Source organism: Dama dama, chromosome 20, assembly GCF_033118175.1.
Source record: "Dama dama isolate Ldn47 chromosome 20, ASM3311817v1, whole genome shotgun sequence".
In the NCBI taxonomy this organism is placed as follows: domain Eukaryota; kingdom Metazoa; phylum Chordata; class Mammalia; order Artiodactyla; family Cervidae; genus Dama; species Dama dama.
This window is the reverse complement of record NC_083700.1, coordinates 91,098,622-91,122,242: the sequence shown is the minus strand read 5'-3', so window position 1 is coordinate 91,122,242 and position 23,621 is coordinate 91,098,622. Positions and strand designations below refer to the sequence as shown.

Below are 23,621 nucleotides of genomic sequence, written 5' to 3'. Positions count from 1 at the left end.
TGTTTTAAATCTTTAAGACTGTGTTTAAAGATTATAGAATTAAGGGATTATATAAGTAAGGAATATATTTAAATGTGTATTTTATTAACTGATAACCACTTTTATGCAGTCACAATTATGTTTATAATTATAAAATGCTAAATAGTGGTTTCTTTGTACATCTGAAATTGGTGACCTTCTCTTCTTGGTGTTAGAAACCCTACCAATGTCACAGTGATGCCTGTTTTATTTTTCTGGCTCCTCAAGTGGCTCAGCCCAGAGAGCAGAGGCGAGTTTGGTTTGCTGATGGGATCTTGCCTAATGGAGAAGTTGCTGATGCAGCCAAATTAACCATGAATGGAACTTCCTCTGCAGGAACCCTGGCTGTGGCACACGACCCAGTCAAGCCAGCAACTACCAGTCCTCTACCAGCAGAGGTAAGAAAATAAAACAACAACTAAAAGTGAGTACTTTCTTTTCTCAGCATTGTGCTGCCTCTGTCTTGCCTTTTTCTGGATTGAGTGACCTTTCTGTGGAACCCTATAGACTTTTGATACAGTTTCGTACATGTGTGTGTGCCTGCTTGTGTTGTGCATTTAGGGGTAAAATAAATGTGGCAAAATCAGTTGGTTTTGTTGCTCTATATTTGCAAGTTTTTTCAGGAGAAAGATTCTTATAAAGGTTGTTCTTGGGTGAGCTCAGCCTACCACTGTTGCTAGAGGTTGTGCTGGAGGGAATCTTGGTCCCTTGATACATATATACATGTGTGTTCAGTCACTCAGCCATGTCTGCCACTGCGACCCCGTGGACTGTAGCCTGCCGGGGTCCTCTGTCCATGGAATTCTCCAGGTAAGAATACTGGAGGTGGTTGCCTTGTCCTCCTCCAGGGGATCTTCCCGATCCAGGGATCGAACCTGCATCTCTTGCATTGCAGGCGGATTCTTTTGCTGTCAAGGCACCAGGAAAACCCTGGTCCCGTGATACACAAGCTTTTTAAAAGCATATTCCCCAGGTTCTGTGATAGCCTCCAAGAAATTGCCGTGGTGAGGAAGGGCCAGGAAATAGGAAGATGGCTGAGGAATTAATCTGTCCTTTGTCTTCAGTCTGAGTATCTCTACTTTTTTCTGGTGTACCTGTAGTGTTTCCATGTAAGATTTTTAAAAAGGGATTCTAAAGCTTAAAAATAAGTTGAAAATCCACTGACTTAATGGTTGAAAGATTAGTTTATCTGAGGAAACGAGCTCATACTGTGTGGTCACATTTACTTTGTCTCTATAGGATGTACTGGTCACAATTTGGGGGTTTATTTTCAGAAGGGGACAAATACTATCTTCATTATTTTTGAGTCCGTGAAAGAATAGAGCCACCTAGAACCATAATTAGAAAGTATACACATAGGATTGTTTATACAGTGGGTCCCGATATTATTACTATTTGCCCATTTAATATGGTAGTCAAGATTATAATAAGGTGATTAATTCCAGCTATGTGTGTTTGTCTTTTTTTTTTTAAATAAAGTAAGAGGATCAGAATTTGGATAATGTTGCTACTTTTCAAGTTTTTATGGTTACTGTTTATTTATGTTTATGTTCTATAATATTTTTCTAGAAATTTACATGATTTTTTGATTTGGTTGTAGTTGAAATTACATGTTAAGATTAAATTTATTGACATACAGAGCTAAATTTCCTTTTTGATGAAAGTACAGTAAACCATATCACTGTCTTCAAGTATTTCTATTTTGGGGGATTTTTCTATGGCTGCAGAGGACAATAGCAAGAACTAGGACTGATTCTTCTTTGTATCTAATAAATGACTTTGTCAAGAAAATTTATTTTTTCTCCAATTGTTTATGTGGAAAAATTTCAACCCACAGAAGAGTTGCAGGAATAGTACAGTGGACGCTTATATACTCTTCATCCATATTCACCTGTTGTTGCCATTTTGCCACATTTACTTTACCTCTACACACACACAAATTTTTTTTTTGAGGAACCATTTGAGGATTAGTTACAGTTTGTCACTTTAATACTTCAGCTTATGTTTCCTGAGAACAAGTCATTTTTTTTTTTTTACTTAAGTACAATTACGTGAGAAACAAATTTAACACATAATTCTATTATCAAACATATCATTCATATTCAGATTTCTCCAGTTGTTCCATGATGTTCTTATTCTTTCCTTTATACATACGTATGTGTATATATTTTATATATATAATTTTTATTAAAATATTTTTTAAAAAATTAGGATTCCATCAAGGATCACAGTTCTGTTTAGTTATGTTTCTTTGATTTTCTTTCATTGAGAACAGTTTTCCCACTTTTTTTTTGTCTTTCACATCATTAATATTTTTGAAGCATATAGGCCATATTTGGCATAAAATCCTTAATTTGTGTTTGTTTTTGCCCTCATAAGTAGTTTCAGATTAAATATTTTCAGCAAGAATGTAAGTGATGGTCATTTTTTATTGGAACACATCAAGAAGTATCAGTTTGATAATTAGTTAAATTGATGTCTCTTGTGTATGTCCACTGCAAAAGTAGCTTTTCCTCTTTGCAACTAAAAAGTAAAATGAGGGTGATACTTTGAGACTCTGGGTGTCCTGTTCTCCTATAGTCTTTCAAGGTCTTACTGCCCTTTGAGACAATCTTACCTGAATCAGCGATAACTGTAGTGATTATACAGTAAAGATTATAGTGTTTTTCTTTCTATGAAACTTATATGATAGGTTCTTAAAACATAAATTTTTTGAATGAATGAGCTAGCTCTAGTGAATGACTGTTTTAGTGAAACAAAACTCAGGTCATTAAGAGAAACTAAAACAAGTTAGTTATTTTATTTCTGTGCTCTCACATTGTTCAATACTCTATATTAACGTTTGTCTGATAAAATGAAGGGAAACAAATTCTTTAAGGCCAGAGTTGAATATATTTTTTTCATTTTCATGATCTAGTAGAGTGCCTGGCACTTATTTAAAAGATGCTCAGGAAATGAAACAAATTTCTTTTCATAGATATTTAAGTAGAGGCCAGATGACTACTACTTATAATATTAAAAGGTAGATTTATGCATCATTAAATAACAAGTTGGATTAGGTTACTTTGTTTCCTGTATTAGCCCTTTAGATCAATAATGTTTAGCCAATAAAATTTTCCAAATTTCATTATAGGGTGGTGTCCTGAGAACACTGCAAAATTTTTAGCAAAAACCCACTAAAAACTTATAGTCCTAAATTATAGTTAATATAGACAAAAATATGTTAACACCTGGGTTTTTTTTTTATTATTTTAATCTTTATTCAAGTATTTTATATATATATATAGTGAAGTACTTAAGGAGCATTAATCTTTAGGAAAACATTGATGAACATACACATATGTGTGTGTCTCTCTATATGTACATATAGACACACACACACACATGTAACCACCTCCCAGGTAAAGATACACATATTTCTGTCACCATAGAAGTTTCCTTCATGCCCTTTTTCTGTCAGTACCTTCCCCCCCCCCCCCCAGAAAAATAAACATTATTCTGACTTGTATCACCTCAGATTTGTTTTGCCTGTTTTTGAATTTCATATAAATGGAAAAATATAGTATATAATGTTTTGTGTCTAGCTTCTTAAACTCTAATTAATGAGATTTATTCATGGTGTGTGCATCAAAAGTAAATATTTTTTATTGCTGAGTAATGTTCCATCATGTAGCTATGCCACAGTTTATCTGTTTTCCTATAATGGGCATTTGGATTGTTTCCATATTTGGGCTATTTGAGTAAAGCTGCTATAAGCATTTTTAAACATGTTAAACAGTTTTTATATGCTTTTTCTTTAACTCTTTTAAAGCTTTCTTTTTTAACAGTTGAAGTATTATTGATTCACAGTGTTGTATTATATATAGCAAAGTGTACAAAGTGTAGAACAAAGTGATTCATTTGTGCTTATTATATATTTATATATTCTTTTTCATATTCTTTTCCATTATAGATTATTACAAGATACTGACTATACAGTAGGAACTTGCTGTTTGTCTATTTTACATAAACTAGCATGTATATGTTAATCCCAAACTCCTAATTTATCACCTCCTCCTTTCCCCTTTAGGGAAAGTTTGTTTTCTAAGTCTGTGACTCTATTTCTGGTTTATAAATAAGTTTATTTGTATTACTTGTTTTTAGATTCTGTATATAAATATGTGACTTTTGTCTTTCTCACTTACTTCATTTAGTATGATAATGTCTAGGTCTATCCAAGTTGCTACAAATGGCATTATTTCATTCTTTTTTATGGCTGAGTAATATTCCTGTGTGGGTGTGTATATGTGTGTGTGTGTGTGTGTGTGTGTGTGTGTGTGTGTGTGTGTGTACACGCGTTCACATGTGTGCATGATTCTTTGAGACCCCATGTACTATAGCCCACCAGACTCCTCTGTCCATGGGATTTTCCAGGCAAGAATACTGAAGTGGGTTGCCATTTCCTCCTGCAGGGATCTCCCTGACCCAGGGATCGAACCTGTGTCTCTTATGTCTCCTGCACTGGCAGGTGGATTCTTTACAACTAGCACCACCTGGGAAGCCCTGTGTGTGTGTGTGTGTGTGTGTGTGTGTGTGCACACGCGCGCACATCTGTATCTTCTCTATCCATTCATCTGTTAGATGCATGCTTAGGTTGCTTCTGTGTCATGTCTTGGCTACTGTAAATAGTGCTTAAAGCTTCTGTTTCTTGCTTAAGTTGTGAAGAATATAGAGAGTAGAGCATCATTTTAATAGCTCTTTGAGCATATTCTATTAAATTGTTAATTAAGTGGATTTAAACCCACTCAGGATGTATTCTGCAACATTATACTTTATTAAGTTTAGTTAATGTGACCTTCATATTGATGCAAAGAAAAAAGAACTTGAAGTTTAATTTCATTACAAAGTAAATGAAAACTATATGTTATCAAAGTTAATTTTTTACATTATAGTACAATATATATAACATAAAATTTGCCTTTTTAGCCATTTTAAATTACATTTACATTGTCGTATAACCATCACCCCAATTCTCAAAGTTACTTTGAAAAAGCCTATCATTAAGACTTTAAGTAGATCCAAATGTGTAAATGTTCAGAAAGTATGAGATAATATTGAAATTTTGTTTCTGTTGCCACTGCTGGTTTAAAAAATATTTTTCTTTTATGGTAGAAGAAGCCTTGGTAGAGGAAGCTTTCTCTCATTACTATGATTTGATGATGCCAAAAGGAGAAACTATACAACTGTAAAAATATTCACATTTTCATTTATAGTTTAAGCCCAGCCCTTGAGACCCACAGGTTAATGAGTATCTTATGCTATGTTTCAAAAAGTATGAATTTGAAGTTTTCACTTAAATTCCCATTTGTAGTCTTGACTATATATCCTGCCAAATTCTTAAACTCTCTGTAATGCTGTCTATGCCAATTTACTTTTCCTAGACGAATACTTCTCTATTCTCTGGAAGTATAACTCAGGTCGGAAGTCCTGTTGGCAGTGCAATGAACCTTATTCCTGAAGATGGTCTTCCTCCCATTCTCATCTCCACTGGGGTAAAAGGAGGTATGTGGACTTAGATGTTTAAACAGGGATAGTTATACATGCAAAATGTTGCCTTCCAATTAAGGGAATGAGAGAGAATTCAAGTAATAACCTCCTTTCTCTTTTCTAGCAACAAAAAAGTGATTATTAAGTGCCATGAAAAGCACTGTTGCTGTTAGTGATTGTTTTAGAGAATATATTTATGTTTTTATAGTATAATTTAATTTGTTGAAAGGATATATTATTTTTAATTGTAATGTAAATTGTAGCTTATTGGCAGTTCTTTCTTTGTATTCCAAAGCATATAATACTCTGTGAAGAGTTGCTCATAGTTCTAGGATTGACCCATGTTATACAGTCAGTATATTCATTTAACTTTTTGTTTTGAGTAGAATACATATTCAGAAATGTATATATAATAAGTGGAGAGCACAGAACATAAGTAGCAATTTTCTGTTAAAAAATATTTTTAGTGAGCCCTGGTAAGAAGCAAAGTTACTACTCAGTCAAAAGAATGCTTATCTTTATGTGAAAATTTCTTGTTGATAGATCCAGATCAGCATCCAGTCAGTACATTTTCAGGAGATGGTTTTTTCCAATAATCTTTCCTCACTTTTGTCCTAGTCTTTTACCTTGTCTCCTTGCCTTCAGTTTTCCTCACCTTTATTTAATCTTGCACATTGGTGCCAGTTATCTTTTATTTTGTTTAAGTACAGTTGATTTACAATGGGTTAATTTCTGGTGTGCAGCAAAGTAATTCAGTTATACATGTGTTTGTGTGTATATATGTGTGAGTGTGTGTGTGTGTGTAGACACACACACATATGTATACTTTCTGATATATTTTCCATTATGATTTGTAACAGGACATTGAATATAGTACCCTGTGCTATACAGTAGGACCTTGTTTTTTTATCCATTCTATATATAATAGTTGGCATCTGCTAGTCCCAAACTCCCAATCCAACCCTCCCCCACACTCCCATTTCCCTCGGCAATGACAAATCTATTTTCTATGTCTGTGAGTCTGTTTCAGTTTTGTAGAGAATCTACGTATAAGTGATATCATATGCTATTTGGTTTTCTCTTTCTGACTTGCTTTGCTTAGTATAGTAATCTCTAGGTCCATTCATGTAACTGCAAATGGCATTATTTCACGTTTTTTTTTTTTTAAATGGCTTAGTAATATTGCGTTGTATATATACACACTGTATCTTCTTTATCTGTTCATTTGTCAATGGACATTTAGGTTGTTTCCATGTTTTGGCTATTTTAAATGTTGCTACTCTGAACATAGGGGTGCATGCATTTTTTCAAATTATAGTTTTGTCCAGGTATATACCCAGAAGTTGAACTGCTAGATGATATGGCAAATCTATTTTTAGTTTTTTGAGGAATCTCCATAGTGTTCTACATAATAGCTTCACCAATTTACATTCCCACCAACAGTGTAGGAAGGTTCCCTTTTCCCCACAGCCTCTCCAGGATTTGTTATATGTAGACTTTTTAGTGATAGCAATTCTGACTGGTATGAGGTAGTACTTCATTGTAGTTTTGATTTGCATTTTTCTATGAGTGATGTTGAGCATCTTTTCTTTCATGTGCCTGTTGGCCATCTGTATATCTTATTTGGAGAAATGTCTCTTTAGGTTTTCTGCTCATTTTTGATTGGATAATTTTTTGTTACTGAGATGTGTGAGCTGTTTGTATATTTTGGAAATTAAGCTCTTGTTGGTTGCATCATTTGCAAATATTTTCTCCTAGTCTGTAGATTTCCTTTTCATTTTGTTTATGGTTTTCTTTGTGATGCAAAAGCTTATAATCTTGCATAGGTCCAGTTATCTTTTTAAACATAGATATTATCATATACTATTCTTGCTTAGAAAATTCAATGGGTTCCCAGTGCCTTCAATATAAATTACTTCCTTTGACGTATAGTGTTCCTGGTAACCTTATCTCAATTTATCTATTTCCAGCCAGCACCTTAGTACTTTACAGGCATAATACAGATTATTTGCTGTTTTCTGAATGTTCACATTTCATACTTCCATGCTTTTTCTTATGGTGTGCAATAGTGGGAAGAACATGGACTTAATTATTAAGAGCTGGAAAAGCCCGAGTTTTAACTCCAGTACCAGTCCATTCTAGCTCTATGATCCAGTGAAAGATGCCCATTCCTGTCTTACTCTTTGCAACCCCATGGACATGGAATTCTCCAGACTGGAATTCTCCAGGCCAAAATACTGGAGTGGGTATCCATTCCCTTCTCCAGGGGAATCTTCCCAACCCAGGGATCAAACCCAGGTCTCCTGCATTGCAGGCTGATTCTTTACCAACTGAGCCACCAGGGAAGCCCAAGAATACTGGAGTGGGTAGCCTATCCCTTCTCCAGCAGGTCTTCCTGACCCAGGAATCGAACCAGGTCTCCTGCATTGCCGGTGGATTGTTTATCTGCTGAGCTACCAGGGAAGCCCTTATGATCCAGGGGGCAAGTCATTTATCTCTCTGAATCCTTTTCCTACTTTTTTGTTTTCTTTTAAATTATGTAACTATACCTACTTAAGTATCATTATGAATTTAAATTAGATTTCATACCTGAAAATATATAATAAGAAAATTGGTACAAAGTAGGCATGTAATAAATATTTTTATTATTTTCCTTTCTTCTATCTAGAATAGAATACCCTGCTATATGCCAGTCTCCTTGAATAACTCCTCAATCTTTCAAAATCCATATTAATGGAAAACTTCTCTGAATCCTACGTTGGATGTCTTTGTAGTAGTGTTTTACATCCTCATTTCTGTTTAAATAGAAATTCTTATAGACTATTACTATACTAACACTTTTTTCACTGTAATTTACATACTGTATAGGTCTGATTCTTTCACCTAAACCATGAGTTCCTTCAGTCTGAATTCATGTTTGTGTCTTCTGTTCCTGTCATGGTGCTGGGCTGAATGTATCATACTGTCAAATCCAGCTTGTATCTCAGATGCTTCAACAATGAACTTTCACATAAAGTTAAGCCTTCTTTTGATTGGATAATGCTTCTTTACTAGAGCCATCTAAAAATATTCTTTTGTAAGTAAATTTGCCACTTAGGTTTCAAATTTGGGTTATTTTAATAAATCTTAAATTAATAAGAAATTAACTTGGCTTCTGTTGTTAATTAAGATTGTGTTTTCTTTAAAAGTTACATCCATTAAATCTAATTGTCAAAGCCTCTCTTGCCAAGAAGCAGCAACTAGTTATGTGTATTCACTTCCTTAAACCATATTACTATCTCTGAGCAGAATTTTGCTATTTTGTATTCCAGTGGAAAAAAATTTTTAAAAATTTAAATCACTTAATGTTTCTCTTTTCAATAAATATTTTCATTGATAGGATATACATTTCCAAAATACATTTTCGCTTCTATTGGTTAGTGAGAAATGGTGTTACTTTGTTCTATCTTGCTATCCTTCATTGCATTTTATATAAGACCAAACAATATGGACTTCCCTGGTGGCTCAGATGGTGAAGCGTCTGTCTACAATGCAGGAGACCTGGGTTCAATCCCTGGGTCGGGAAGATTCCCTGGAGAAGGAAATGGCAATCCACTCCAATACTCTTGCCTAGAAAATCCCATGGACGGAGGAGCCTGGTGCAGGCTACTGTCCATGGGGTCACAAAGAGTCGGACACGACTGAGTGACTTCACTTACACTGAACAATATGCAGCTTTTAGAATTTTTAATTCTGTCCCCCTGTCTGTAGATTCTGCAATAGTTATTACCCAGGGTTTTGACTTCAAGCTGAGAGGACTACCATCATTCAAAATGGTGTGGCTGAATTTTACATAATATGCTTGCAAAGATTAAATGGGAGGGGTTCTGTGCAGCCTCAAGTATTAACTTGTCATGCTAAGAATCTGATATGTGATTTCCTGCTGATTTTGGTAATATGTATACTAATCTCTTTCTTGACTTATTCTTCGAGGCATTTTTTTCATAAAACCAGTCACTTATGATACTTTACTTTCTAGGTACATTTTTAAAGTTTGACTTTTAATGGTGAAAAATCTCAACAATACAAAAGCATATAGAGTAAGAAGTAGGATTCCCCTCTGTTTCAACTGCTATACATCCTTTCCAGCGGTAACTAGTATATTACCACTTCCTTGTATATCGCAGATTATTTTATATGTTGGTCTTAGAACATGTCACATGTGAAATTCTTATTATGATGGTTGGAGGATTTTTGTTAAATCAAAGGGTTGTTTTTAGACTGTGATATAAACCATTGTGTGGAGACGTCTAAGCATAGGATAACTGTGTTACCATCCAAACTGGACTGGATCACTTTTGCGAATGAAAGGGCGCTAGTAATATGACACTAGGTTAGCAGATACAAACCTGTATTTGCCTATCTGTAAATCAGTTGCGTTTTTCCTATGAATGATGAGGCTGTTCCTCTGTCAGATTTCTCTCTTGATTTGTCTCTTTAACCAGTCTCTTAACATTGTTTTCTCCCTTTACAGACTATGCTGTGGAAGAGAAACCATCACAGATTTCAGTAATGCAGCAGTTGGAGGATGGTGGCCCTGACCCACTTGTATTTGTTTTAAATGCAAATTTGTTGTCAATGGTTAAAATTGTAAATTGTAAGTTGAAAATTTGTTTTTTTTTTTTAAATTAAAATGAGGTACTGAGTCATAGATAATAAAGCTTTTAGATTCATTATACACAAGTATTTTTAATGAAATAAATCCTTAATGAAAACTGGTTGCTGAAGAAGTACATCTTAGTGAAAACTGGGTACCGAAGAAGTTGGTTTGTAATAAATTATATATCGTTGAGGACAACTGTGGGACTGAGACTCTTGTTTTTAGTCAAAGGAGTGAGATACGTGAATTCTCCATGGAGGAAAGCCAAACGGAACTTCTGAGTTAAGTTCTTCCTGAGATGGGTATGCCAAGTCACAACTCACCACTCGGATAACTAGAGGTGGATAAATTATCCAGAGGGATCAATTTGTACATGCTAGGTTTAAATCTCAGGAACATTTAATCATGGTGCAAAACCTTATTTGGGAGTAGTGTTAACTAACACATAGTAAAACTTCAGTGTATCACAAGTTAGGATTCAGAAGAAACTTCTCAATTCCTGGTGCTAGCTTCTTAGGCAACAGAATGAGAGAGAGGACAGTAACTTCAAATCTTGGTTCCAGTATCATACTGGAAAACGGAGAATTCACTTATCCTGGATAAATGTTAATAGGCAGAGTTTTGGAGAGACGAAGAAAGCATTGGGGAACAGTCCTCCAGTCTCACTGTATATTGGTCTTAAGTTGTCCTTGAAAACCAGAATCACCAATGTACTAAATTCTTTAGAGGTTCTATATACATGAAATGCAGTTCTGGTTTGTTTGCTAATCACACCCTTGTGTGTTTCGCTAGTCACTAATGCTTGCCACCTTTCCTTCTAGGATCAAATTTTTAAATAATTTGCTTGTAATTTCAATTTACCATATATAGTTTATATACTTAGAAAATAGCTAGTCTAGAATTCCTTAAGTATGCACCATCTTAATATAGTTGGATTGGGCACCTTTTATTTGGTATATAAAGAAACAATTCCCAGAGGGAAAGAAAGATCTTTTATTAGTGTTGATTTATATCATGATATCCATAATTTTATTTGAACCTTCTTTCAATTCCATTGAGAATCTTGTGTTGAAGTACAAATAATAAAAATATCATGGACTGAACATTGTTTTGAACTACATATAGCTTGTGTTGTGCCTCTGCATAGCCTTAAAGTGAAGAAGTGGAAGTAATTAGTCCAGAAAAGCTATCTATTTCACCACTTTTTACAGGATGAAGTCAGTTAAAGTTCTCTTGCTGGTTATCTGGAACTTTCTTCCAGGAAAGACTATAAATAGCTAGACTCTTTCAATCACAGTTTAAATTCAGTAAGTGTACATCAAAATATATTTTCTTTAGGCCACAGCCTGAATCCCATCTAAGTGTTTGCTCAGAGCCAGAGGCACTGGTATGTTTTATTTTCTGCAAAAGTCCTTTGGCTCAGTAGTGACAGTTCACAGTTGAATTATACAAAGTCAGTGGGATCTGTTTTGTTCTTCGGTGTGTTAAAACAGAGTTCTGTGCATTTCTTAAGAGTAAGGATAGAGAAGAAGGTCTTCATTTGTATATTTTTATTCAATCTGTAGATGTGAACAGGAAGTGCTGGTGTTTCACAACAAAGGGAATGCATGCAGTTGGTCAGTCTGAGATAGTCATTCTTCTGCAATGTCTACCAGATGAAAAGTGTTTGCCAAAGGATATCTTCAACCATTTTGTGCAGCTTTATCGGGATGCTCTGGCAGGTGGGGATACTTTATGAGTTTGTGTGCACCCTTTATAGTTGATAAGAAATTGTGGACTCAGATGCAAAATAACAGTCTTTAATTTGGAAGCCTGGTGTTGGACTTTGGAATTATTGGCAAGTTAGAACTTGGCATGGTTTGAGGAGGTTATAAATTTTAATACTTTATCTGGTGTAGTTATTATTTTACAAAGACTGTAATCAGAGTTGTAAGATAATCCACTGACCACAATGATGTAAGAATCTTTTCCTTTGATTGGTTTAGGACATGGTATTGTTATCTGGTAGAAGGAAGGATAATGATAACTTGCTAACTTGTTTAATAATATTCATATAATCATAATATAGATATTCATTTAATTTTCAAGTTTCAAAAACCACTAGCATGAGTGACTTTATTATGATTTCAAAGTAAATTATAAGTATTACTAACTGTAACAATATGAAAGTAAATGCATAGCTATTAGAAGTTCAAAAGACTAAATATACTAATATAAAGACATACTATTAAAAATTGGGAGAGAGGGAATATTTTTAAGTATATTAATAGGATAGAAGTTTTAAAAAAAATGTGCATAATACTTTATGTGCTATGTCTATTTTACTATGAATCCCATATTTAGATAATCAAGGTAGAAGTTTAGTATATTATTTCACTGTGATATTTTAAAAATAAATGGACACATTATAAGTGTTCTAAGATGATCCTGATTCATTATTTTTCTTCTCTTATGGTACATTGTGTGGAATTGGCAAGCTATATGTTAAATTTCCCTTCAGTGTAAAAACCTTAAACACTCTATCCCCAGCTTAGTGGTTTCTCTGCTATATGTCACTCAAAAGGCTGCAGAAGCCCTTATATGAACTGTCTTTATAATTCTTTTATGAATTTTTAATTTAAACTACATGTATTAATAATAATGTATATATGTATATATGTATTTATATATGTTTCTCTTTTAGTGTATATAAAATTTTTGGTCACACATCACTGCTTATCCTTTCCACAGTGAGGGGGAAAATGGTGGTTTTTGAGAAGTGACATTCTGAGAGTTTCAGGATGCCTACTGGTTATTGCAGGGCATGGGAAAGTTATTTCTCCCCGTCTCTCCTCCCTTCCTCCATGTCTTATAGTTATGTTTTACAAACAGACACTCAGAGCATGAATTTGAATGAAACAGGAATTATATGTACCAGATTATTTTTTCTGGAGTTAGTCTTCAGTTATTTCCCTCTTTTACTCAAAACCCTTTCTTGGCTTCATGTTACCTTTAGAATGAACTGTGTACTCTGACATTCAGTGCTGTACATACATATCTGATCGTCTATTTTCAATCTCATTTCCCACTAGTAATCTCCTCATACTACCATTGAAGGCAAACTAGACATTCCTTGGTTTGTTACATGTTGGGTTGGCCAAAAATTTGTTTGGGTTTTACAGAAAACTGGCTTAAAACTCAGCGTTCAAAAAACTAAGATCATGGCATCTGGTCCCATCACTTCCTGGCAATTATATAGGGGAAAAAGTGGAAACAGTAACAGATTTTATTTTCTTAGGCTCTAAAATCACTGTGGACAGTGACTGTAGCCATGAAATTAAAAGATGCTTGTTCCTAGGAAAAAAATCTATAACAAACCTAGACAGTGTATTAAAAAGCAGAGATATCAGTGTTGGACAAAGGTCTGTATGGTCAAAGCTGTGGTTTTTCCAGTAGTTATGTTCAGATGTGAAAGGTGGACCATAAAGAAGACTAAGCACTGAAGAATTGATGCTTTTGAAGTGTGTTGCTGGAGAAGACTTTTGAGAGTCCCTTGGAAGGATATCCAACTAGTCAGTCCTAAAGGAAATCAAGTCTGAATGTTCATTGGAAGGACTGATGCTGAAGCTGAAGCTGCAATACTTCGGTGAAGAGCTGACTCGATGGAAAAGACCCTGATGCTGGGAAAGATTGAGGGCAGATGGAGGTGGGGATGACAGAGGATGAGATGGTTGGATGGCACACCGATTCAATGGACACGAGTTTGAACAAACTCTGGGAGATAGTGAAGGAAAGGGAAGCCTGGCATACTGCAGTTCATGGGGTTGCAAAGAGTCGGACACAACTTAGTGACTGACCAACAGCAACCAGTATTCTTGCTGGGAAATCCCATGGACTGAGGAACCTGGCAGGCAGTATAGTCCATGGCATTGCAAAAGAGTCAGACACAACTTAGTGACTAAACAGCAACAATGCTTAGGAGGAGAATTGCTTTTTTATAGGGTATTGATATCTTCAACATTATTAGGTGATGTTAAACTGTCTCCCAGAGAGGTTTACCAGTTTATATCTATCTGTGCCCATCTCCAGTGTATAAAAGTTGTCAACACTTGGTATTATCAGAGTTTTAATTTTTGCCATACTGGTGGATACAAAATGATATCTCACTCTGAATTGTGTTTCACTATTAATGAGACTGAGCATATTTTCATGTATTTATTGGCCATGTATAGTTTTTTTTCTGTGACAGATACATCCTGTTTATGTCTTTCACTCCTGTATCTGTTGCATTAGCATTTTCTTTGGGATTCCTTTAATTTTTTCAACGTAAGTGTTAACTATAACCATTTTATGACAGAGTTAAATTCAGCATGTATTAGTTTTTTATTACTATATTCCTAAGGCACAAACTTAGGCTTAAAGCAGCACACATTTATTATCTCAGTTTCCATAGGTTAGAAGTCCAGGCATAGCTTAAGTGAATCTTCATCTCAGGGTGCCTTAAGGTGTTAGCTATGCTGGGCTTCTCATTTGGAGCCCAAGGTCCTCAGGTTGTTGGCAGAATTCACTTTCTTACAAATACCCATTTTCTTATTACTACTGGTTGGGAAGTACTCTTGGCTCCCCGAGGCCGCCTGCAGCTCCTTGCCTCATTGGTAGTTTACCACATGAATGTTTCCTTTCCTTCAGGTCAGCAGGAGTGTGTCTCCACTTTGAATCTCTGACCCCTAGACCTAGATTTAAAGAGCTTATGTCAGGCCAACTCTGATAACCTCCCTGTTGATTAACTCAAAGTTTATTGATTAGTAGCCTAATCATGGGAGTGACACCCAATATGTTAATAGGTGTTATCCCCACAGAAAGGTAGGGAATTAAACAAGGTGTGAACAGGAGGAAGCTGACAGTTCTGCCTCAGAGCATTTCAGTCCTTCCAAACATGACACAGACCTCAGCATACTTCACTCATTTAATATCTTTGCCATTCTTGCATTTGTTGTAATTTGTTTTACCTTTTGTAAAAGAAAAAAAAATATTACTTATATTCAATTATATTCAGTTTTTAATTCCAGTATTAAAAATCAAGGTTGATTTTCAGTTCAATCAAAATTATTAAATTCACCACTATATTGTTATCTGCTATTTTAGTATCCCATGTTTCCATTAGGACTTGCTTTTCTTGCTGAAACACATCTCTTAATTAGTTCTCTTAATGATGGTGTCTGGTTGTTAAACTCCATTAGTCTTTGTATGTCTGAAATGTTTTTATTTTTCCATCATTCTTAAATAATTAGTTGGCTAAAGAATTCTAGGTTAACAGATTTTTTCCCCTCCCTTTCTTTCTTCCTTCTTTCGTTCATTGCTTCATTTCACCTTCCCTTACCAAGTACTTTGAAGGTATTACTTCATTGTCTTCTGGCGTTTTCTGCAATCTGAAAGAAAGTGAAAATGTTAGTCTCTCAGTCTTCTCCTACTCCCCTACTTCTCCTACTGTTTGCAACCCCGTGGACGAGAGCCTGCCAGGCTCCTCTGTTACTGGAATTCTCCAGGTGAGACTACTGGAGTGGGATGCCATTTCCTACTCCAGAGGATCTTCCTGACCCAGAGGTTGAATCTGGGTCTACTGCATTGCAGGCAGATTCTTTGCCATCTGAACTACCAGGGAAGCCCTGCAATCTAGCTGCTTTTTTTGAGCTGCATATGTTATGGATTCTTAGTTCCCCTACCAGGGACCAAGCCCTTGGCCTGTACAGTGTAAGGGCAGCATCCTACTTTGTGGACTGCCAAAGAATTCCCCTTTTCTCCTTTTTTAGTAAATAGTTATTTGTCTTTCCTCTTTGGCTTTTAGAACTGTCTCTTTCTCTTTGATTTTCTGTAAGTTCACTACTAAAGTTCTCTGAGTTTTTTTAGTCAAGTATATGAGGTATAATTTGTATACAGTAATGTGCCTTTTTAGACATATATTACTGTATATAAATACACATAGTTCATTGAATCTAGACAAACCAATAAAGTCCGGTAACAGCTACCGGTATCAAATATATAATATTTTCATTATCTTTAAATCCTGCCTCATGTCCCTTTGTATTTAATCCCCTCACTTTACCCTCTGCTCCTGGCAACTAGTAATTTGATTTCTGTCCCTATAGTTTTGCATTTTTGAGAAAGTTATACCAATGAAATCTCACTGTTGTGTTTGACTAATTTTTCTTAGTGCAGTGCTTTTGAGATTTGTCTGTATCGTTGAATGGATGCTGTTGTTGTTCAGTGGCTCAGTCGTGTCTGACTCTGCGACTCCATGGACTGCAGCACACCAGGCTTCCCTGTCCTTTACCATCTCCCAGAACTTGCTCAAACTCATGTCCATTGAGTTGGTGATGCCATCCAACCATCTCATCCTCTGTCATCCCCCTTTCCTCCTGCCTTCAATCTTTCCCAGCATCAGGTCTTTTCTCATGAGTCAGCTCTTAACATCAGGTGGTCAAAATATTGGAGCTTCAGCTTCAGCATCAGTCCCTCTAGTGAATATTCAGGATTGATTTCCTCTAGGATTGACTGGTTTGATCTTTTTGCAGTCCAGGGGACTCTCAAGAGTCTTCCAGCACCACAGTTCAAAAGCATCATTTCTTCGGCACTCAGCCTTCTTTATGGTCCAACTCACATCTATACATGACTACTGGAAAAACCATAGCTTTGACTATACAGATCTTTGTAGGCAAAGAAATGTCTCTGCTTTTTAATATTCTGTCTAGGTTTGTCACTGCTTTTCTTTCAAGGAGCAGGCGTCTTTTAATTTCATGTCTGTAGTCATCATCCATAGTGATTTTGGAGCCCAAGAAAATAAAGTGTGTCACTGTTTCCCCATCTAGTTAACATTTTTTGAGAACACACCGTGTGCAAGATGTTATTTGGCATTTTACGTATATTCTATCATTTATTCACATCAAGTCTGAAATTTAGTGTAATCTTCCCTATTGTCACAGATGTTGAGGTTCACAGAAATTAGGTAACTTGCCCCCAATCTTGTAATAGTAAATGCTCAAACTAGTGTTCAAACCCATGTCTCTGTGACTTCAAAATTTGTGATTTTTTTTTCCCAAAATAACATTTTCCTTCCTTGATATGGGGGTTATTCTGTTCTTATAGATCTGGCCCAGCAGTTTAAATGTGCAGCCAGATTTGGTTAATCCTGGGGAAGAGGTGGTTGTTCAGTTGCTTACTCATGTCTGACTCTTGGCGACCCCATGGGCTGCAGCACACCAGGCTTCCCTGTCCTTCACCATCTCCTGGAATTTGCTCAAACTCATGTCCATTGATTTGATGATGCCATCCAACCATCTCCTCCTCTGTCGCCCTCTTCTCTTTCTGCCCTCAATCTTTCCCAGCTTCAGGGTCTTTTCCAATGAGGCAAAGGTACTACCCCGAAGGTATTTGGAAGATGATGCTGCGCAGGTGAACGTGACTTTCAGTCATAAAGCTTCTCTGGATTTTGTGGGGTGGTATTCTCTCCACTTGTGGTCCCTGCTGTTAGTATAGCTTCCACTTCTCTCAAGGATTCTATGTTCCATCACTGAACTGTTCTGCAAATAGACTCTTAGTTTCCAAGGAAAGTAAGCATTAACTTCTCTGATGGCAGTTTCTCTACTTGCTATTATTTCAGAGGTATCAAAGGAAGTTTGCACATGTCTCGGAATAAATCTTCTGTTACGTTATTGAACAGCTCTTATCAGGAAGTTCTTTTGTAATTCTAAACTGAGGAAACTGTCTCCTTAATGAAGGGTGATTTGTTACTATTTCATTCAAAGAATACTTGAATTAGAAAGTACTTGGTTAAGAGCATTTGCAAGTAAAAGAAAAAAACCTGCCTGATATGAGATCAAATAAGCCCTAGGTTGTTTCTGTTTTATATTTATCTCAACTATTAATAAAATTAGAATAAATCCAATCTGTCGTTCTACTTTCTCCATAAATTTTCTTTCCTTAAGTGTCTCTTATGTATCTGTACTTAATGTCTTCATTAATTATATTCATGAATTGAATTTATTTACTCAATGGGACTGTAAACTGTGTGAGAGCAGGTACCTAATCCTAATACTTTTTCATGACCTTTGAGGTAATAATTCTGATCCTGAGACCTCTAAAGTAATTCATACAGTAAGTTGTATAATCTAAAGCAAGCAATCAATATTTTTTTATGTCTTTTAGCCAGACAAACTAGAGTGTGCTAATAATGCAAGGTATTTTATGCTCACCAGAAACCCTGATCAAATTGGAAAACAAATTTTCATTTAATAAATGCCATTTATTTAAAAAACAACTTTATAAATGTGTGTCTTTCATAGTGAAAGGTTTGGAATTAATGTTTGGTAATGTCTGGCCCAGTGCTGATAATAATGATTATTAAAATATGATTGTTTTATTGATAATAATTAATGTACTGTTTTGTTTTAGGGAATGTTGTAGGCAACTTGGGACATTCCTTCTTCAGTCAAAGTTTCCTTGGCAGTAAAGAACATGGTGGATTCTTATATGTGACATCTACCTACCAGTCACTTCAAGACCTAGTACTCCCAACCCCACCTTACTTGTTTGGGATTCTCATTCAGAAATGGGAGACTCCTTGGGCGAAAGTGTTTCCCATCCGACTAATGTTGAGACTTGGAGCTGAATATCGACGTAAGTAAAAAATACCCTCTTCTAAACCATATGACCAAGACCAAGACATAAAAACTAAGCAAAGACTTGAGATATTCAGAGCCCCATGGTGATACAATTAAACAGAAGTAGTCTTTTAAAATAACTAAGCTAAATATGGTCAGTGTCTCTACTTTTCTTTGAGACCTCCTCCAGGGATCTTCTGGACCCATGTCTCTTGCATTGCTTTGGCTGTAATGGGAAGGACTCAAAATAACAAGTGAGGATGTTAGTGATTATTTATTGCCTTGTAAACTTACTGATTTTATAGGTTAATTTATAGGTTTTATACAGGATCATCTTCAGAAAAAATGAATATCAGCTTAACAAGTAACTGTATTTTTTATAGTATCCATATATGGTGAGCATATTTTTTGTCACTTGCTTGGAAAATAGTTATGACAAATTGTATTTTATATAATGTAACAGACTGGAAGCTAGTGTTATAGAGATAACTCCCAGCTGGTAAAGTAAGCAATAAAAGAGCCTCTGTGCCCATGGTTGTAGCAGTGCAACTAAGCTGCTATTGTTTTTAAAGACATTGAGGCCTGAATGCAAGCCTTATTTTAAACTTTGTATCAAAGTTGCCCTGGTCTAGGAATTAGACCACTGGAATAGGTTTTTAACTTTGCCACTTACTAGCTCTATTACTTTGAGTGAAGTTGTATAAGTTGCTGTCAGTTTCTTTGCCTTTTCTGTTGCATGGCATTATTAAGAGGATGGTATTATGAATCAGCAAAATAAAGTAAGGAAAGGAAAGGATTAAATTTAGAGGAAACAACATTTGTGTCTCCCTGGCTTGCACAGACAGTTGAAACCATAAAGTTCAAGGAGCCAGCTAGGATCACCTGGTGTTTGGCTTATCTAAGGAGTGTCCTGATTCAGACATGTCTAAGAGTGAACTCTTTTAAAAAGACTCCCTAACCACAGAGGAAGGAATTCAGTGCTCTAATGAGTAACTACAATTATATTTTGAGAACTTTATGAAACTTGGTATCTCTTTTACCAAAATTATAAGCTGCCGAACTTAGTCTGTTGATTTCTCATTTGCATAGTTTATCCATGCCCACTGTTCAGCGTCAGATTTCGGAAGCCATTGTTCGGAGAGACTGGGCATACCATCATGAATCTTCTTGCAGTAAGTTGAGAATTATTATTTTATTGTTCTTCACTGGGATTTGTATGGGAGAAGGAAGCAGATTTTATTATTTTGTTCATACCTTGCTGCTTCAGGGAAGTGAAGATTTATGCTAAAAGAAAAGAACAGAACATGTATATTCTTTGGAAACTACTTGGAGCTTTGGAATGAAATAGTACTGGATTCTGGCTCTTGGTTGTACACTTACTAAGTGTCCTTGCAGGATTATTGTGAGGAGTAGTGCATACTTAAAGCACCCAGCATTATGTCTTGTTTTAATTTTAAGCCTGGCATCCTAGAGATTTCCCCTGTGTCCATGTAGCTTACAGTTTAGCCAAAGATTGATCAGAGGTTGTATTCACATACCTCAAGCCAGTAAGGCATCTATACTTTTTTGATGTGTGGACTGGGATTCAAATATTATTCCTTTATTTTCCACTGGACTCTCTCATATCTCCTTGGCACATGCATAGGCTCTGACCCTGTTGACCAAGAATTAGTTGGCTTGGTCCCACTAAGGTTTCTGCTGCACATGTGCACATGTGCACAGACTAAGGTCAGTCCTAGGTATGTATGTGGAGAATTTATGAAATTCCCTGTTGCCGTCTCATTCCCAGAACTCCTTGTTAAATTTCTGGCTAGTCTGCCTGCTTATTACTTGCTCCAGATAGACTAGCAGCCTCTGGGTAACAGAGCCACTGGTCTTCTCTCACTAGTCACTAAGATTACTGCTTTAACTGAGACACTCCAAATCAAGCAAGATTCTACAAGAAGCAAAGCTTACTGTTTTCACAAACTACCTTGCCTTGGTTGAACTACAGGACAAAGTTAGGGGCAGCCCCAGGCCAGAAGATCACAGACTCAAGTCTATTCTTCTTACTTGAAGTTCAGTAATTTTCCTGAATGAGCACATCTCAGTGTATTGTGTGCTTTTAGCCTGAGTCAAGGGCACTGAAATGGTTGGGTTTTGTTTTCTTTTTTAAATAAATTTATCCAACTTTATTGCTTTCGGGGGACTTGATTTATTACTCTGTCATGGAATTGTAGTTATAGTTCCAGTTATCTTTTAAAGAGATTTAAACAATGAGAAAGATTCTTATAGGTCTACTCATGTAGCTGCCATTTGCAGCGCTCTCCATTCCTTTGTGTAAATCTGTATTTCCATCTGGTGTCCTCCTACCTGAAAGATTTCCTGTAATGTTTCTTATAGTGTGGATTGACTGGTAATGAATTCTTTTAGCATCTGTGTTTCTTACAAAGTCCTTTGTATTTGAAAGAAGACACTTTTGCCGGATATAAATTCTAGACTGACGGTTTTATTCTTTGAGAATTTAAAAAATTTATTCTATTGCCTTCTGGTTTGCATTTTTTTCTGATGAGAAATATGTTTCCCATCTTGCCTTTCTTTGTTCCTCTCTACAGCGATTTGTGTGATATCTGGAATGAAAATGTAAGAAGCATTTTTCCCCCCACAAATTGAGTAGAAATACTGAGAAACAAGAGCAGATATTGACATCAATAGACAAATACTTCAAACGTACAGCCATTTTTCTAGTATACTACATAATTATGTTAAGATACTTTCTGTCCTTCAGCCATGACAAAGAAACTTTTAAGCTATCACCAGTAGGACATTTAGCTGTTATTTCAGTATTTATGATGAGATTCCGCAAATAGTATCTGACATTTATATGATTCTTTGTAACTCAAAATGCTTTATATTATTTTGCCACCACAGTAGTTCTACAAGTTAGTAGGGATGCATATTATCTGCATTTTAAAGATTCAGCAACCTAAGCTTAGAAGTTGTATAGCAATTGTAAAGCCAGGGTTTGCATCTTCCTGCTCCATCCTCCTTGCTCTTTCTGCTACATATCTCAAAAGTATACAACTCCTGCAGCTCAATTCCAGAAAAATAAATGACTCAATCAAAAAAATGGGCCAAAGAACTAAACAGACATTTCTCCAAAGAAGACATACAGATGGCTAACAAACACATGAAAAGATGCTCAACATCACTCATTATCAGAGAAATACATACTCCTTGTATTTTCAGTCAGTGCTCTTAGATGCAAACACTTGTGAGAACAAGCTTCTAGATTTAAAGCAAACTTGCTTTATAGTATTTATTGAATTTAGAGTGGATCAGATCATTACATTTTTCTCAATATTCTAGCCAAATAAAGCATTAATTATCATATGTTGAAAGTAGTACTATTAAATTTGTTTTGAAATGTAGTTATTAGTGTCTCTAAACACTGAACAAAATAGTCTATCAATTCAATCTCGAATTATGTTAAAATTAACTGGCTCAGAGTACAGAAAAAACAGTTGTAATGCAAATTACCTATTCAAACTGTAGGGTTGAGAATAAAATAGTGGAAAATATATGGTGGCCATTATAAGTGGAAGAGGGCTTTCCTGGTGGCTCAGTAGTGAAGAGTTCACTTACCAGTGCAAGAGACACAGGTTCAATCTTGGGTCAGGAAGATCCCCTGGAGAAGAAAACAACAACCTACTCCAGTATTCTTCCCTGGAAAATCGCATGGACAGAGGAGCCTAGCGGGCTACAGTCCATCAGGTCTCAAGAGTCGGACATTACTTAGCGACTGAAACAACAACCACAGTGATTTTTAGTGACTTTGGACATTATTTGGAATTAAGTTAAACCTCACAGATTAAACACACAGTTCTTCATAAGACTGCCATTACTTCAGATGCTAGCTGTAAATTCAAAGGTCCCCAGACCTCCTACAGTTGGCACTAACTAGATACAAATGTGGGAGATCCCACTAACCCATCAGGTTTGATGATTCACTAGAATGATTCACAGAACTCAGCAAAGTACTATGCAGTTGACCCTTGAACAACATGGACTTGAACTGCTCAGATCCACTTATGTGGATTTTTTTTTTTCCAGTAAATTTGTACTACACAGTCCATGGTTACTAGAACCTGCAGATTACAGAACTGTAGTTCAGAGAGCTGAGTGTAATGTTAAACATAGATTTTTGACTGTACAGGGGTTGACTCCCCTAACCCCCATGTTATTCAAGAGCCAACTGTACTTAAGATACAGTTTTATTATAACAGTGGGGATATAAATCAGGAGCAGCCACCAGTAGAGACACATAGTGCAGGGTCTGGGAGGGTTCCAAACAAGTAACTTTTGTGTCTTGAGTTTTTATTGGAGATTCCTTACTATTCCTGATTGATTGAATCATTGGCTGTGTGATTGAACTCAATCTTCAGCCCCACTTCAGCATTCCCCAAAAGTCAGGCAGGTATTGTGTACCTCAAAGCCCCAACCTCTCATCATGTGGTTGATGTTTCTGAAATGGCCAGCTACCACCCTGAGTCATCTTGTTAGCCTGAATATCATCAAGTTGACACTGACTGTCAAATGACATAGACATAGAGCCCACCAGGAATAAGAAGGGCACTCACATCACTCAGGAAATTCCAAGGGTTTAGGGGCTATGTCCCAGGAACCAGGGGCAAAGGTCAGCCAAATTCTTTTATTATACAGTAAGACTCTACTCAATGCCCATGAATGCCCAAGAGGTCTTTCTATCTGGATTTTGGGAATAGGCATTATTCCCAGACCTGTGTATCAGATAATGCTCCCAA

At 36.0% G+C, this 23,621-nt stretch overlaps 1 protein-coding gene across 4 annotated transcripts in view; it reads left to right on the top strand.

Moving 5' to 3' along the window:
* Positions 1 to 23,621, top strand: part of ZFYVE9 (zinc finger FYVE-type containing 9) — a 178,019-nt gene that overhangs the window by 114,491 nt on the left and 39,907 nt on the right. For 3 of the 4 annotated variants that reach the window (XM_061121894.1, XM_061121891.1, XM_061121892.1), the window contains 6 exons: positions 247 to 416; positions 5,439 to 5,559; positions 10,058 to 10,180; positions 11,749 to 11,904; positions 18,611 to 18,835; positions 19,909 to 19,991. In XM_061121894.1, the coding sequence (XP_060977877.1) occupies positions 247 to 416; positions 5,439 to 5,559; positions 10,058 to 10,180; positions 11,749 to 11,904; positions 18,611 to 18,835; positions 19,909 to 19,991 (878 nt within the window). The remainder of the gene's footprint in view (positions 1 to 246; positions 417 to 5,438; positions 5,560 to 10,057; positions 10,181 to 11,748; positions 11,905 to 18,610; positions 18,836 to 19,908; positions 19,992 to 23,621) is intronic. The other variant, XM_061121893.1, reaches the window with a different exon arrangement.